This window comes from Pelobates fuscus, chromosome 7, assembly GCF_036172605.1.
Source record: "Pelobates fuscus isolate aPelFus1 chromosome 7, aPelFus1.pri, whole genome shotgun sequence".
In the NCBI taxonomy this organism is placed as follows: domain Eukaryota; kingdom Metazoa; phylum Chordata; class Amphibia; order Anura; family Pelobatidae; genus Pelobates; species Pelobates fuscus.
The window spans coordinates 137,123,961-137,140,414 of record NC_086323.1 but is presented as its reverse complement, the minus strand read 5'-3'; the positions used below and the strand labels follow the sequence as shown (position 1 = coordinate 137,140,414).

The 16,454-nt window shown below is 36.7% G+C and overlaps 2 protein-coding genes across 2 annotated transcripts in view; one reads left to right on the top strand and one right to left on the bottom strand.

Moving 5' to 3' along the window:
- The window catches only part of ODR4 (odr-4 GPCR localization factor homolog), a 37,468-nt gene extending 24,489 nt beyond the window's left edge, over positions 1–12,979 (bottom strand). The window contains exons 1-9 of the mRNA XM_063426688.1: positions 12,920–12,979; positions 12,131–12,256; positions 11,293–11,430; positions 9,647–9,742; positions 8,975–9,081; positions 8,594–8,630; positions 8,326–8,466; positions 7,306–7,401; positions 5,946–6,011 (exon numbers count right to left, since the gene is read on the bottom strand). Of these exons, the coding sequence (XP_063282758.1) occupies positions 5,946–6,011; positions 7,306–7,401; positions 8,326–8,466; positions 8,594–8,630; positions 8,975–9,081; positions 9,647–9,742; positions 11,293–11,430; positions 12,131–12,229 (780 nt within the window). The 5' untranslated portion in view covers positions 12,230–12,256; positions 12,920–12,979. The remainder of the gene's footprint in view (positions 1–5,945; positions 6,012–7,305; positions 7,402–8,325; positions 8,467–8,593; positions 8,631–8,974; positions 9,082–9,646; positions 9,743–11,292; positions 11,431–12,130; positions 12,257–12,919) is intronic.
- Positions 12,980–13,315: 336 nt separating this feature from the next.
- The window catches only part of TPR (translocated promoter region, nuclear basket protein), a 73,598-nt gene continuing 70,459 nt past the window's right edge, over positions 13,316–16,454 (top strand). The window contains exons 1-2 of the mRNA XM_063426687.1: positions 13,316–13,588; positions 16,105–16,209. Coding sequence (XP_063282757.1) covers positions 13,438–13,588; positions 16,105–16,209 — 256 coding nt within the window. The 5' untranslated portion in view covers positions 13,316–13,437. The remainder of the gene's footprint in view (positions 13,589–16,104; positions 16,210–16,454) is intronic.

The window sequence follows — 16,454 nt, the reverse complement described above, 5'->3', positions numbered from 1 at the left end:
TTATGGATAACCCTGATGCTGCCATGATTAGCCAGGAATATATAGTTTTTTGAATAAGGTTTATTGATTTGGAGAAAATAGCACTTTTTTATTTGGCTGAGCAGCAGTATTGTGTCAGATTTTACTGTTATTTAAGAAATTGCTATTCAACCTTAATTGCCTGCTGGCTCGTTAGCAGTTGGACAGATCCGAATAATTAAAACTAAAGTAATTTTATTAAAGGGACACTCCAGTGCCATGAAAACAAATCGTTTTCCTGGCACTGAAGGTCCCCTCTCCCTCCCACCATCCATCCCATGTAGCTGAAGGGGTGAAAACCCTTTCAGTGACTTATCTGAGACCCCCGCCGATGTCCCTCGGCGGCGGTTTCGGGTCCGGCCACGCTCCTCCCCTGCCGACGTCATCCGGGAGACCGATAGTGCATGCGCAGCCGCCGGCGGGGGAGACCTAATGCACATGCGCGGGCGTGCATTAGACCTCTCCATAGGAAAGCATTGAAAATGCTTTCAATGCTTTCCTATGGGGAATTGAGCGACGCTGGAGGTCCTCACATAGCGTGAGGACGTCCAACGACGCTCTAGCACAGAAAACCTGTGCTAGAGACCAGGAAGTGCCTTCTAGTGGCTGTCTTGTAGACAGCCACTAGAGGAGGAGTTAACCCTGCAATATAATTATTGCAGTTCATGAAAACTGCAATAATTACAGCTGCAGGGTTAAGGGTAGTGGGAGTTGGCACCCGGACAACTCCAAAGGGCAGAAGTGGTCTGGGTGCCTGGAGTGTCCCTCTAAATGTAATACATTTCTATAAAACGAGAAATGGAAATTTGATAATGGTTATCCTTACAGAATTTTGAATTGTTACAATAATAAATTATCTTTAGAGGAAAGAATCACAACAGCAAATCATTGTATCTGTGGTTCAGCCCTTAGTACCAGTGTACCATTTTGTACAAGCAGAACTCTTCCTGCCTTTGTGGGCACAGCATTAAATAGCACTGGATACATGAGTCAAGCTGATATCAGCACTACATCAGAACTTTGACAAGAGACTAAGGGTATTGATGCACAGTGCAAATCAATCTGCAAGTGGTTACTGCTGCCAAGGCCCATAAATGGTTGCTTGCCTCAGAGTTCCAAAAACAAGAACGGTATCTGGGGAGATCAGAGACAAATGGGAATATGATAATAAAAAAAAAAGGTCTAGAAACAAAGTTAACTGAGAAGCAAAGTGAGTGGGATGATTGCAATAGAAGGTAACTGAAGGTGGGTATAATGTGAAAGACTTATAGGCACCCATATCCCTTCATCTCATAGAAGCCATGTAATTTCCACCCCCTTTTAACACTGCAATTAAAAACATTGCTTCTGCAGGAACGTCAATATGAAAGTCACGGGAGGCACTTCCATAATATAGCAGAGTAAAACTCTGCTCTTTTAGTCAGATGACCTCAAGAGACCATGTGATTGGCGCAGCGTGGACTTTTGCCATGCATGCACACTAACCTCCCAATGCTTTTCTATGGAAAAAAACAAGGAAAAAAAGTGGTAAACCGCACCCAAACAGTACAAGTAATAATAAAGATGTATACATACAAAATGTCCTATAATAAGGGATGTATGGAACCTTCAATAGAAAAATACAAAACAATAATAGTGCAGTATATCAGGCAAGTAAGAGTAGTTAAAACTTATAAAAGACTAACTCACACTTTGCAGAGCTACTCAGAGCTCTGCCGTATAGCGCCTAGACGGTACAATCCCCGTCTCAGGATGTCAAGTGATGGTGCAGTGCGGGGTCCAATCCTCCACAGTAGTATATGGAAAAAATAGAGATAGGATCCAATAGTATAGTATGTATTACAAACAGTGTTGGTAAAAAAAAGGAAAAATATCCTACTTACAGATTTCAGAGCAAATATCTTGCTCTAGTATGTACAGCATACGGTGTTATAATCCCCACCAACGGATATATGTCAGGATTCAGGAAAATCAGGAACAGCAAATAAAGTAGTAAAAACTGTAACTTTATTTAAATATAAGATATGTCTATAATAGAACAAATTGATATAAAATCAACTACTTAACGCGTTTCGCCCAGTCTAGGGCTTCTTCAGAAGTATCAAGTCCAAGTTTGGGTAAAAATCCGCTTATAAAGGTGTCCCTGATTGATGAAATTTAGTCCTGGTGTGATTTCGCTTCCTACTTCCGGGTCGCGCACGTCGCCCGGAAGTGACGTCATCACATCTTTCCGTGGCATGCTGGGACATGTAGTCTCCCTCCGTTTGTGTTGTATGCAACACGGAAGTGACGTCGGTATAGCTCCTAGTGCCTTATGGGGCATGTAGTTCGTATTGTCCTCCTTCCCATAGGCACAATTTCGTCACCCGGAAGTGACGTATCGCAATACATAGTAACATGGGAATTGTAGTTCGGCAAATTGCCGATATAGGATACAGTATATACGAAGGGGAAAAAATATGAATAGAAAATAAAGATAAATGAGTAAGCATGATAATATATCAAAACACCTGTGGCATATATTAAAAAGGTAACCAATAAACAAAGATTATAAGTTTATGTATGGATATCAGACATTAAAAATATGGGCATGTATACAGATACATAAGGGGTGGACACTATTATAGTAAAAGAGACAACAGGGGCATATATCAAAAATGTGGCCAACATATTATACATAAAGTAAAATTATGGACAAATAGTATAAGTTTATATAAAAAATATATTCAAATATAAATATAAAATATAAACGGTGGACATAATTTTAAAATACCATGCATAAAGTGAACCATGCATAAGAGTTCTTAAAGTGGTACTCAAGAGGTGGTGTGTGGACAATAGAAAAAATAGAATAAAATAATATGCAGAGATATATAGTAAAAAATATTAAAAAATAATATAATATAAATACTATAAAAAGTTAAAAAGGTCAAACTCTGCATTTAAGCCTTTTGGGTGGAGTGTGTCTAAAAAATAGACCCACTCCATTTCTTTCTTGCCCAATTTCTTGATTATATCACCACCTCTCCAGTGTTGAGACAATTTTGAAATACCCATAAATTTTAGGTGACGTGGATCATTGCCATGTAGCTCAAAGTGTGAGGATACCAAGTGGGTTTTTAGCCCTTTTTCTATGTTGCGGCAATGTTCTCCAATTCTGATTTTTAATGGTCTTATGGTTCTTCCTATATATTGTAGTCCGCAAGGACACTCTAGTAGGTATATGACGTTTTTACTCATGCATGTAATTGTGTCTTTAATATTGTAACTTTTATCTGTGTTATTTGATTTAAAATTATAAATGCATCGATCAGTTTTACTAGTTTTTCTACAGGCTACAAACATTAAAAATAATGGGACGGATTTTACATTGCCTATTGTCCTTGACTATAATAATAAAAATAAACAAATTAAAAAAAGACTAATCCGGAATAATTGGCACCTCTTGAAGGAAGATCCTATATTAGGAAAAATCATCCCAGATCGGCCAAAAATTATATTCAGAGGAGCCCCAAACCTGAGAATGCATCTCACACAGAATTACACAAAACAGAAAAAGTCTGAAGTAATAAACAATTTTATGAAACACAAAAATGGATTTTTTTAGATGTAACTGTTGTGTAGCCTGTAGAAAAACTAGTAAAACTGATCGATGCATTTATAATTTTAAATCAAATAACACAGATAAAAGTTACAATATTAAAGACACAATTACATGCATGAGTAAAAACGTCATATACCTACTAGAGTGTCCTTGCGGACTACAATATATAGGAAGAACCATAAGACCATTAAAAATCAGAATTGGAGAACATTGCCGCAACATAGAAAAAGGGCTAAAAACCCACTTGGTATCCTCACACTTTGAGCTACATGGCAATGATCCACGTCACCTAAAATTTATGGGTATTTCAAAATTGTCTCAACACTGGAGAGGTGGTGATATAATCAAGAAATTGGGCAAGAAAGAAATGGAGTGGGTCTATTTTTTTAGACACACTCCACCCAAAAGGCTTAAATGCAGAGTTTGACCTTTTTAACTTTTTATAGTATTTATATTATATTATTTTTTAATATTTTTTACTATATATCTCTGCATATTATTTTATTCTGTTTTTTCTATTGTCCACACACCACCTCTTGAGTACCACTTTAAGAACTCTTATGCATGGTTCACTTTATGCATGGTATTTTAAAATTATGCCCACCGTTTATATTTTATATTTATATTTGAATATATTTTTTATATAAACTTATACTATTTGTCCATAATTTTACTTTATGTATAATATGTTGGCCACCTTTTTGATATATGCCCCTGTTGTCTCTTTTACTATAATAGTGTCCACCCCTTATGTATCTGTATACATGCCCATATTTTTAATGTCTGATATCCATACATATACTTATAATCTTTGTTTATTGGTTACCTTTTTAATATATGCCACAGGTGTTTTGATATATTATCATGCTTACTCATTTATCTTTATTTTCTATTTATATTTTTTCCCCTTCGTATATACTGTATCCTATATCGGCAATTTGCCGAACTACAATTCCCATGTTACTATGTATTGCGATACGTCACTTCCGGGTGACGAAATTGTGCCTATGGGAAGGAGGACAATACGAACTACATGCCCCATAAGGCACTAGGAGCTATACCGACGTCACTTCCGTGTTGCATACAACACAAACGGATGGAGACTACATGTCCCAGCATGCCACGGAAAGATGTGATGACGTCACTTCCGGGCGACGTGCGCGACCCGGAAGTAGGAAGCGAAATCACACCAGGACTAAATTTCATCAATCAGGGACACCTTTATAAGCGGATTTTTACCCAAACTTGGACTTGATACTTCTGAAGAAGCCCTAGACTGGGCGAAACGCGTTAAGTAGTTGATTTTATATCAATTTGTTCTATTATAGACATATCTTATATTTAAATAAAGTTACAGTTTTTACTACTTTATTTGCTGTTCCTGATTTTCCTGAATCCTGACATATATCCGTTGGTGGGGATTATAACACCGTATGCTGTACATACTAGAGCAAGATATTTGCTCTGAAATCTGTAAGTAGGATATTTTTCCTTTTTTTACCAACACTGTTTGTAATACATACTATACTATTGGATCCTATCTCTATTTTTTCCATATACTACTGTGGAGGATTGGACCCCGCACTGCACCATCACTTGACATCCTGAGACGGGGATTGTACCGTCTAGGCGCTATACGGCAGAGCTCTGAGTAGCTCTGCAAAGTGTGAGTTTGTCTTTTATAAGTTTTAACTACTCTTACTTGTCTGATATACTGCACTATTATTGTTTTGTATTTTTCTATTGAAGGTTCCATACATCCCTTATTATAGGACATTTTGTATGTATACATCTTTATTATTACTTGTACTGTTTGGGCGCGGTTTACCACTTTTTTTCCTTGTTTGTTTCACTATTCTGAGTAGGCGTTGGGAATTCCTGCTCGGTTCACTGCTGCCCACCTCTAGTTTATTTAGTGAGCGCCTATTCCTCTTGTTTTTACTTTCTATGGAAAAGCATTGGATTCATTGGGATCGTCAACACTGATGATCTCAGCCAAAGAGGTTGAGTTTGAGCAAGAAGACCAGCGCAGAGAGAGAAAAAGGTAAGTAAACTGCGTTTTTTAACTCTGGCAGCGCTGGCCTGGTCACCTAAATAATGACTAGGACACAATAGCGTTGGTAATACACATTTGTATTCCTAATTCTAAAGTGTTCCATGAAAAGGCATTTTTCAATGAAGAGGATGTATTTATTGAACACAACCTAGTAATAAGCAGGGAAGACTTCCAGGATACTTTAATAATGACACTGATCTAATCAGGAAGATGTACACATTATCAGTGTATATACTGCTGCAAATCCCAATCCAGATTGCTACTTACTGATGGCTTGACTATGCTTGCTTTAATCATTTGTGAACTGGAATGAGCCACCGATCTTGCTTTTTTCTGAAAGTGATAAAGAATCAGATATTAAAATCTTTTTAATTCGTACAGTGTGTAATACGTACAGTATAATACTACAAAAGTGAAACACACTAATAAAAATAAAAGGGCATCGTATAAAGTTTAAAATAAAATATATAATGTGCATGTGAGCCGTCATGAGAAAGCATTAAATTACAATGGAAAAAAACAACCACATAGCACATATGCCATTAAGGACCTATAAACAATGCACGAGCACAAGGCCATCCACCTTATCTAAAAGATACCCTGATTCATCAGACCAGGCAACCTTTTTCCATTGTGTTCAGTTCTGATACTCATGCTACAGGAACTTTTCTGTGTGATCAGACCGGACAGGCTAGCCTTCATTCCCCATATGCAGCAGTGAGCCATGGGGGCCCATGACCCTGATGCCGGTTCACCGGTTGTCCTTCCTTGCACCACTTTTGGTAGGTACTAACCACTGCATATTGGGAACACCCCACAAGAATTGTAGTTTTGAAGATGCTCAGACCCAGTCATCTAGCCATCACTATTTGGCCCTTGTCAAAGTCACTAAGATCTTTTCGCTTGACTATTTTTCCTGCTTCCAACACATGAAATTTAAGAACACAAACACTCGGAATCTCGAAAAGACTCAGTCACAATGAGATTAAACATGTCTGTTTAGCAGTTAGCTTGATTGAGATATAGATATATATATATATAAATTTCAACAATTTCTGGCACTCTTCCCAAACAAATAAGTCACATCCAATAATTACCAGGTGCCTCTCCGTGCAAAAATATAAACCAAGAAATTGAGAGCACTCAGTGGATTTTGTAAATCAATAATATATTAAATATAACGCCTACAAATCAACGTTTCGACCGTCTAGCGGTCTTTATCAAGATCTTGATAAAGACCGCTAGACGGTCGAAACGTTGATTTGTAGGCGTTATATTTAATATATTATTGATTTACAAAATCCACTGAGTGCTCTCAATTTCTTGGTTTATATATATATATATATATATATATATATATATATGTTGTTATTTTTAAAAAATCTAAAACTTTTTAATTGAAGTTATCTTTTTTATAATAATAATATAATTATAAAAAACAGGTGTGAGGAAGGCTGAACTTGATGGACGCAAGTCTCTTTTCAGCTATCTAACTATGTAACTATAATATTTAGTCAAAATATTAGAAAACAAATAGCACTTTTGTTTTGATCTACAACTGCAATTTTTCTGTAAACCTATTAAAGATGTATATTCTTTTGATCGGTGTAATTGGTCATTTTCTTACTTGATCTTCAAGCAGATCGCTAGATTTGTCTTTAACTTGTCCATTAAGAAGGATTATTATATCATCAAGTTCCTTGGCCCACTTGGCAAGACCAGTCTGCAACAGAATAAAAATACAATTTAATCTGTCCATTGTACTTGCAAATTCTCTAGAAAACCTGTATAACAGGGCTGGAATTACATGCCAGTTGCCTGTAGGTAAAGAACTCTAAGCTTCCCACTTGCAGCCCCCCCAATAAACAGATAAAGTGAGTTTAATGGATTTATTAACTGGACATTGCATGCATAAAAATAGTACTGACAGCAATCACACTCCTATCACTCTCAGGCAGCCAGCTCTATATTACAGTAGATTATTCACTGTCTCACCTCCCTGCCTTCAGCTGAGCTCTGCAGGTGGGGACTCACAGAAAGAGGTGACGAGAGGTAACGACATGGCACTTCATTGACTGGCAGCTATAGTTTCTGGATGCAGAAGACAGCGTATGCTGACTGGGAGAAATGTGTGACTTATCAGTACTATCGGTAAATTATAAAGCCGACACGGATTAACTGGGTAAAATGCTAAACATCGGTTCTAATAGCTGGCAGAACGACAATCAGCCTATCCTTACTTTGCAGAGTGATTTATGCATTCACACAATGCTGCTCACACCCCAGTACTACGTATGACAGTGCAGATTGCATTCGGAGAATGAGTTGGTGTATTTTGGTTGCACATCTCAGTAAACCAGCAGACTTGCAGCTTTATACTATATATTTGTATGTTGGCTATCACTTCATCTACTACCTGAATAGGTGACATTTTATTATATGTTCTATACATTACGACCATGTCACTTTTTTAATGACACACTCATCTTGTAAGATTTTGATTTTGTAACAAAGTTATAGTTATGTAGTGATTATGGTGCTTAGACCATTCTAAAAAAAAAAAAAATCAATAAAAAAAAAAAAAAAAAAAACTATTTTGCAGACAAACACTAAATTGCACTACAATGCTTTTTATGTAGACACTCACCCTTGTAGATTTTTGTTGTTCTTTATAAGACGGAGAAGAGGAGATAAGTGGAATAGTCACATCTACACAAACATTACAATCTATAGTCAGCCAGGACAATGCTGAGTTTTGGTATTTCCAATCTGCAGGCTTAGCTGTACTCTTGGAAAGAAAGGGAAAATATAGAAATGTATTGCTTTTCTGACTGCGGCAAACATCAGCATACTTGTAGTTTAGTGTATATATAAATATATAATTCTTTAAAATTATTACCAATATTCTAAATTACCTTGGGATCTTTAACATCAAAGGTGCGACATGTGATTCTTTAAAAGAAAACCAAACAAAATGCAGGTGAGAATACTGAAATTAAGATAGTTTGTCAATGTGCACATTCTTGTATAGCAGCTATTAATTCTTTCATCTTGGACATATTCAAACAGAAAAGCAAAACACATTTCAGTAGTGGATTCTGGTATGACAGCCACTAGAGGTCGAGTTAACCCTGGATAGTAATTGTTGCAGTTTCTCATTACTATTGCAGGGTTAAAGGAGATGGTACATTGCCTCCAGACCACTGCAATGAGCTGAAATGGTCTGGGTGCCTATAGTGTCCCTTTAAGCAATGAGTAATGAATGGTATGATGTGTAAAACAATGAGATCACATACTTTCTGGTTGCAGAGCATATGTGAACAGCTACCCTCTCAGATACATCATTGTCATCAGAGGTCCATAATCTGTTCTTCATTGAGGATTTCTCCACTGTAAAAATAAGCTGTTGAGATGGATACCATCATTATAATTAGTAAGATTACAAATAACTCATAGGTTTATTTACGAAATCATGAACTAAGGTCAAAATAGACAAATATCTTAAAGTTTTTTGTTTCCAGATGTCTTTATTGGATTACAAATTTCTATTGTCTTATAACTTTTCTACAATTTACAATCATCTTTGTAGGATTCTTTCAAGTCGCACATGTGCTTTACCAGGACCAAGTGATACATTAAGACTTTTAGTACTTGAACCATTTTATCATAAACTTATGTAACACTATTTTTGTTCTTGAAATATCTTCCTATTTATTTCACTAAAGCTAAAATCCACAGATCCTGGCACAGCTTGATAAGGTCTGTAAAGTAGCGGCAATAGATTCCTTTTAATTCTACACACAAGTATATGGATAACGTTGCAGTTGCCATTGTTCACAAACAGAAACAGACGAATATATGCAAGCAATAAGGGTCTGCATCAAGATTCATATATATGTCTATCAAGCAGGGGACATATACATTTATGCTATGAAAAGTTACAAAGTTTGAATAAGGAGTCTTCTTGCCTTTCTCAGCGCATTCTGCGAATCCTTTGAAAGATCTGGCGATGTCACGAGAAATACACCCAACACCAGGAGACCACCAGGTAGCATGCGGCCCACCTAACAAATTTCATCAGAAAATGATTAACCATTTAAAGTTGTAATACCTTTTTAAATTTACTGTGCAATATTGCCCTATGAGGTTGATGTTTTTTTTCCTTTTTTACATGCGTACCTTCTATGTGGAGTCAACTCATACCAATGTAAATTGTGTGGAAGTAAAGTGTGGCCCTTTACACTGCTCTTTTGCACAATAATTTAAGCACTTTATTGTTATCTATTTATTGCACTAGTGCACATTTATTTTTGCACTTCAAGATATATGCACTTTAGCAAATAACATTTATACAAAGATTTTATATATTTTACTACGTACACGTCTTAAAGACACAGCGCACCTTTTTAATATTGTACTGAGTTTTATTTTAAGTTTATACACTGTGTGATGTGAAGCTTTTTTTGAATGTTTCTCTGGTCCGCTTATTAGCGCCATTGTTACTTGAATTTGTCTGTTTTCGAATGTGTAATTAATAAATATCCATAATGGTAATGCATCTCTTTACATAAATTAGTTTCAAATATTATGTTTTAACAGATTAATAAACTGTTCACAGACTGCAGAGAACTATACAATTACCAGTAACAGACAGAACTCACCAATCACACAGCAAGAGATCTAATATTAGTGTGAGACAGACTGACCATCACAGACTGTACTAAAAGAATCGGTACTTCTACAAGGCAAATAGGGAGGGCCAGCACTCCACTCGAAATTTGGGTGCAGATCTCTAAGGTCTCCTTCCAATTATCTCATAAACAGTATAAAACACAATAAGGAAGCGAAACACCAAAATAAATGACAAAGAGACTTATTCCACCTGTGTGGAACCGGCAACATTTCAAATAAAAAAATTTTTATGGTACTTTGATTTACTTTTATTTCTTTAAGATGTTTCCAGCAAATATGTGGCTTCCGTTAATTATTCACCTTTATGTAGATTCTGGTCACTAAGCATCACTGGAATTTTAACAGGGTTATTCACTAACGTGAGAATTGTCAGTTCCCAATTGTAGACAAAAATAAATAAATCAAAAAAATCAAGCCAAAATGGAAAACTTTTCCAACTCAGCTATTTTGTTCTACACATTAAAGCTCACTTTTAATTGTAAGTTTTGTATATAGCCTTGTACATTCTGGTTGATCTCTCTGTACTGTGAAGTAATCAGTGAACTAACCAGAATAAAGTATTTAATTTAAAATATCAGTTTGATGGGTTGTTGTTTTTTTTTTAGGGATTCCTTCTATGGTAAAAGACAAAGCAAGCAAACTACATAAAGGTTATCATTTTATTTAAAAAAGCAATTTATATATGTATGCATTACTAGCACTTTAATAATCCTCTTTCCTGACACTTAGAAAAATATTTTAGTTCCTTTTAACTTCACCCAATTGCCAAATCATACAAGCATTCATAAAACCCCATTTAAAATATGCTAAGATTTTAAAGTAAATTTAAATGTACTTGTTCTTGGATAGATATGCCAAAATAACTGGACAACGGAAGGACTCATTTCTGCGCAAGGTCCAACTAGAGTTGTGTTATCCATACCTGGCTAGCGTGAACAGAAACCCATTCATCATCAATTTCATCCAATTTGGACAGAATAGGTTTTTTGGGAGGTTCTTCGCTATTCTCTTTTTGTGGAGTTTGAGCAGCCAGAATAACATAATCTCTTTGCACACAGCACTGCGAACAAGATAAACCATCTCAAAATTACTATTTTCATTGAACACTATCACTGTTTTGCTTAAAACACATTGGGGATTATTCACTAAAACCAGTTAAGTGATGAAATGACAAGAGAACTGCAAGTTACTATTTAGACTAAAATTGCAATATCTGTATTCATAAATATTTGAAATTAAATTAACTCATGTTTTAGCATAAAACTCCCATACATAAGCATTTTTATCTTATTGTTAAATGTATATTCTCAATGTATATTTCCTGGTAAAATATTTTATAAATAAATAAATATTAATGTGATTAGATTGAATTGAAAATTGAAATTGTATGGTGCCTGGAGTCCCCCAGTGCCTTCTTACCTTTCAATTGTAAACATTTTTTCAAAAAGTTGAACACTGAAGTGGAGTCCTCCAGGTGACGGTCTAGTTTTCTCAACATGTTTAATCGAGCTGCAGTAATAAGCTGACAGCGCCTATCATTGGCCACCAATGGCAAATAATGCTTTAAAACGTTTCGATTTGACAGTAAATTCCTCCACTTCAGTGTTGAACTTTTGGAAAATGAATTAAAAACTGACAGTAAGTAGGCACCGGGGCACTTAATGCACCATAACAACGTAATTGATATGAAGTGGTTTTGGTCAACAGAGCTCTTTTAATATGAAAGCAAATTGGATCCAAGTATATAAACATATACTTACTTGGCCTATAATGAGTCCAGTTACATATGGTTTCTGTAGCTGAATGATTTTGGAGAAATATTTCTCAACTGTATCTTCTATATAATAACTTCTACCCATTTTCTTTCTAGTGCTGATAAATTATGTCTGCCAAACAAAAGTGTGGTTAGTTATACATTTAGTTTATTGTTATTTTTTTAAACAAACAAACAGAGTTGAAAAGTTTATATAAATAGTGAGCAATTATTAATTTTTCCTTCGAATAGATAATAAAATAGTATAACAAAAACAACTGAATTATTTCTAGAAAATGGTCTATTCACACGTCATTCTTTCAATTACATTAATCACTTTGTTATGTACGGTTCTTTATGCAAGGTTCCATTCCATATGTTTACTGGGCACTAATATTGGAGACAGGGCTGTGAGAATTATACACTTTCCAGTAGAAGCAATTTACAAGAGCTATTTAGAACTATGTGCATATAAAAGTAATGTCTTAAATGATGATCATACAAAAGACAATAACATGTGTTGGGTTGAGCACCTAAACATCATATAAAAAGCACCAATTCTGTATATTATTATTATTAGATTCTCTAACCATCACCAGTTTTATGGTTTAAATATATAACCTTTTTCACAGACATTGCTATAAATTCAGATTCTAACATTAGAATTTTACTAAGAAGGCTGGAATAATACCATAATAATAATACCAAGCCATTAAACCATGATCAGAACAGCACATTGAATGACAATTCTGCTATGACAGAGATCCATAAGGCACAACACTGGCTCAAAACTCACTTTCACAGCTCCCATGCACAACACCTCTGCTGAGTGGACTATAGAAGGACTTGACCAATCACAAGCAGCGCTGCAGTTGACGTCATCATTCAGAGACGAAGGATTCTAAACACTAAAGAAAGAAACAGGACTGTGGTCCACACATCAACAATCTGGTCAACGGTCGTTTTCTGTTTTCTATCGAGCAGCATTCCCCTATTATTGTTTCTCTGGAAAAATTGATTGACTCCAACTGCTGATTTAATACCCCGGGGTGACTCGGTTTGGGTGACTTGCGCTGAACTCTTGTGTTTAGTACTCTAAACCCTGCGTGTTCTTACATTGGCTTTCCGCCGTTGTCACTACATTTCCCGGAGTGCTTTGCGAATTCCGCCGCCATTCTAAATAGACGTCACGTCAGGGTTCGCACTTTGAGTGGCGCTTAGCCTGGTTTTCCCATCAGCCCCTGGTACACGGGTCGGCGGTATTTCCGATCCGCACTGTTATCTTGTCCCCTTACAGCTCCAGCGGCCGAAAAGATGGCGGCCATGCTGCAGCAAGTGCTGGAGAGGGCTGAGCTCAGCAAGCTGCCCAAGGCCGTGCACAGCAAGCTGGAGAGAGCCTTCACCGACCAGCAGAGCGCCATAGACAGCCTGGAGGCTCGCTGCGAGAAACTACGAGTGGACTGCGGTATGACCGGGGCCTGCAGCATCGCCATGCCGGGGGCGGGAACCACACACACTGCCTGCCTGTATATACTATAATAATAATAATATAATCAACTTATCCCATTATAATACAGGGAGCTGGGGGCAGGAACCACACACTGCCTGTCTGCCTGTATATACTATAATAATAATAATAACATACAATCAACTTATCCCATTATAATATAGGGAGCTGGGGGCAGGAACCACACACTGCCTGTCTGCCTGTATATACTATAATAATAATAATAATAATAATAATAACATACAATCAACGTATCCCATTATAATATAGGGAGCTGGGGGCAGGAACCACACACTGCCTGTCTGCCTGTATATACTATAATAATAATAATATACAATCAACTTATCCCATTATAATACAGGAAGCTGGGGGCAGGAACCACACACTGCCTGTCTGCCTGTATATACTATAATAATAATAATAATAACATACAATCAACTTATCCCATTATAATATAGGGAGCTGGGGGCAGGAACCACACACTGCCTGTCTGCCTGTATATACTATAATAATAATAACATACAATCAACTTATCCCATTATAATACAGGGAGCTGGGGGCAGGAACCACACACTGCCTGTCTGCCTGTATATATAATAATAATATAATATACAATCAACTTATCCCATTATAATACAGGGAGCTGGGGGCAGGAACCACACACTGCCTGTCTGCCAGTAAATACTATAATAATAATATACAATCAACTTATCCCATTATAATACAGGAAGCTGGGGGCAGGAACCACACACTGCCTGTCTGCCTGTATATACTATAATAATAACATACAATCAACTTATCCCATTATAATACAGGGAGCTGGGGGCAGGAACCACACACTGCCTGTCTGCCTGTATATACCATATTAATAATTAATAATATACACAATCAACTTATCCCATTATAATACAGGGAGCTGGGGGCAGGAACCACACTCTGCCTGTATATACTATAATAATAATAACATACAATCAACTTATCCCATTATAATACAGGGAGCTGGGGGCAGGAACCACACTCTGCCTGTATATACTATAATAATAATAATAATAACATACAATCAACTTATCCCATTATAATACAGGGAGCTGGGGGCAGGAACCACACACTGCCTGTCTGCCTGTATATAATATAATATAATATACAATCAATTTATCCCACTATAATACAGGGAGCTGGGGGCAGGAACCACACACACACACTGCCTGTCTGCCTGTATATACTCTCTAATAATATATTCAACTTATCCCATCATAATACAGGGAGCTGGGGGCGGGAACCACATACTGCCTGCCTGTATATACTATAATAATATATAATCAACTTATCCCATTATAATACAGGGAGCTCGGGGCGGGAACTACACACACTGCCTGCCTGTATATACTATAATAATAATATAATCAACTTATCCCATTATAATACAGGGAGCTCGGGGCGGGAACCACACACACTGCCTGCCTGTATATACTATAATAATAATATAATCAACTTATCCCATTATAATACAGGGAGCTGGGGTCGGGAACACCACACACTGCCTGCCTGTCTGTACTATAATAATAATAATATAATCAACTTATCCCATTATAATACAGGGAGCTGGGGGCGGGAACCACACACTGCCTGCCTGTATATACTATAATAATAATATAATCAACTTATCCCATTATAATACAGGGAGCTGGGGGCGGGAACCACACACACTGCCTGCCTGTATATACTATAATAATAATATAATCAACTTATCCCATTTATAATACAGGGAGCTGGGGGCGGGAACCACACACACTGCCTGCCTGTATATACTATAATAATAATATAATCAACTTATCCCATTAAAATACAGGGAGCTGGGGGCGGGAACCACACACTGCCTGCCTGTATATACTATAATAATAATATAATCAACTTATCCCATTATAATACAGGGAGCTGGGGGCGGGAACCACACACACTGCTTGCCTGTATATACTATAATAATAATATATAATCAACTTATCCCATTATATTGCTGGGGGCAGGAACCACACACACTGCCTGCCTGTATATACTATAATAATATATAATCAACTTATCCCATCATAATACAGGGAGCTGGGGGCGGGAACCTGCCTGCCTGCATATATATACTATAATAATATAATCAACTTATTCCATCATAATACAGGGAGCTGGGGGCAGGAACCACATACTGCCTGTATATACACTATAATAATATAATCAACTTATCCCATCATAATACAGGGAGCTGGGGGCATGAACCACATACTGCCTGTATATATACTATAATAATATAATCAACTTATCCCATCATAATACAGGGAGCTGGGGGTGGGAACCACATACTGTCTGTGTCTGTGTGTATGTGTATGTGTGTGTGTATATAGAGAGAGAGAGAGAGAGCATATGTGTTTAAATCTTTATGTACTGGTTTAACTTCAACATACTCTTTCGTTATATATCCTTCACAGATCAGCAACAGTTTGAAGTTGAAAAGAGACTGAGTCAGTGTCAACAGCGTCTTGTATCGGAGTCACAGGAATTTCATAATCTTAGGGGAAAATACAATAAACAAAGTATGAACTTCCATAATCTATATAAATCTTAAACATAAATGGGTCTACTGATCTGAAATGTAAAGGTGCTGTAGTTAAAATTTTGTTTGTAGTTTTGATGGGGGGAGGTTGATTCACACAGATGATATTCAGCAGGGTCCCCTGAATGTTCGCTTAATTAACCAGAATGGGTGTAAAGATCATGCCCCTGCAGTTTCACATCTCTATTCTCTGCCATTTAGGTGTTAAAACACTTTTTATTTAAA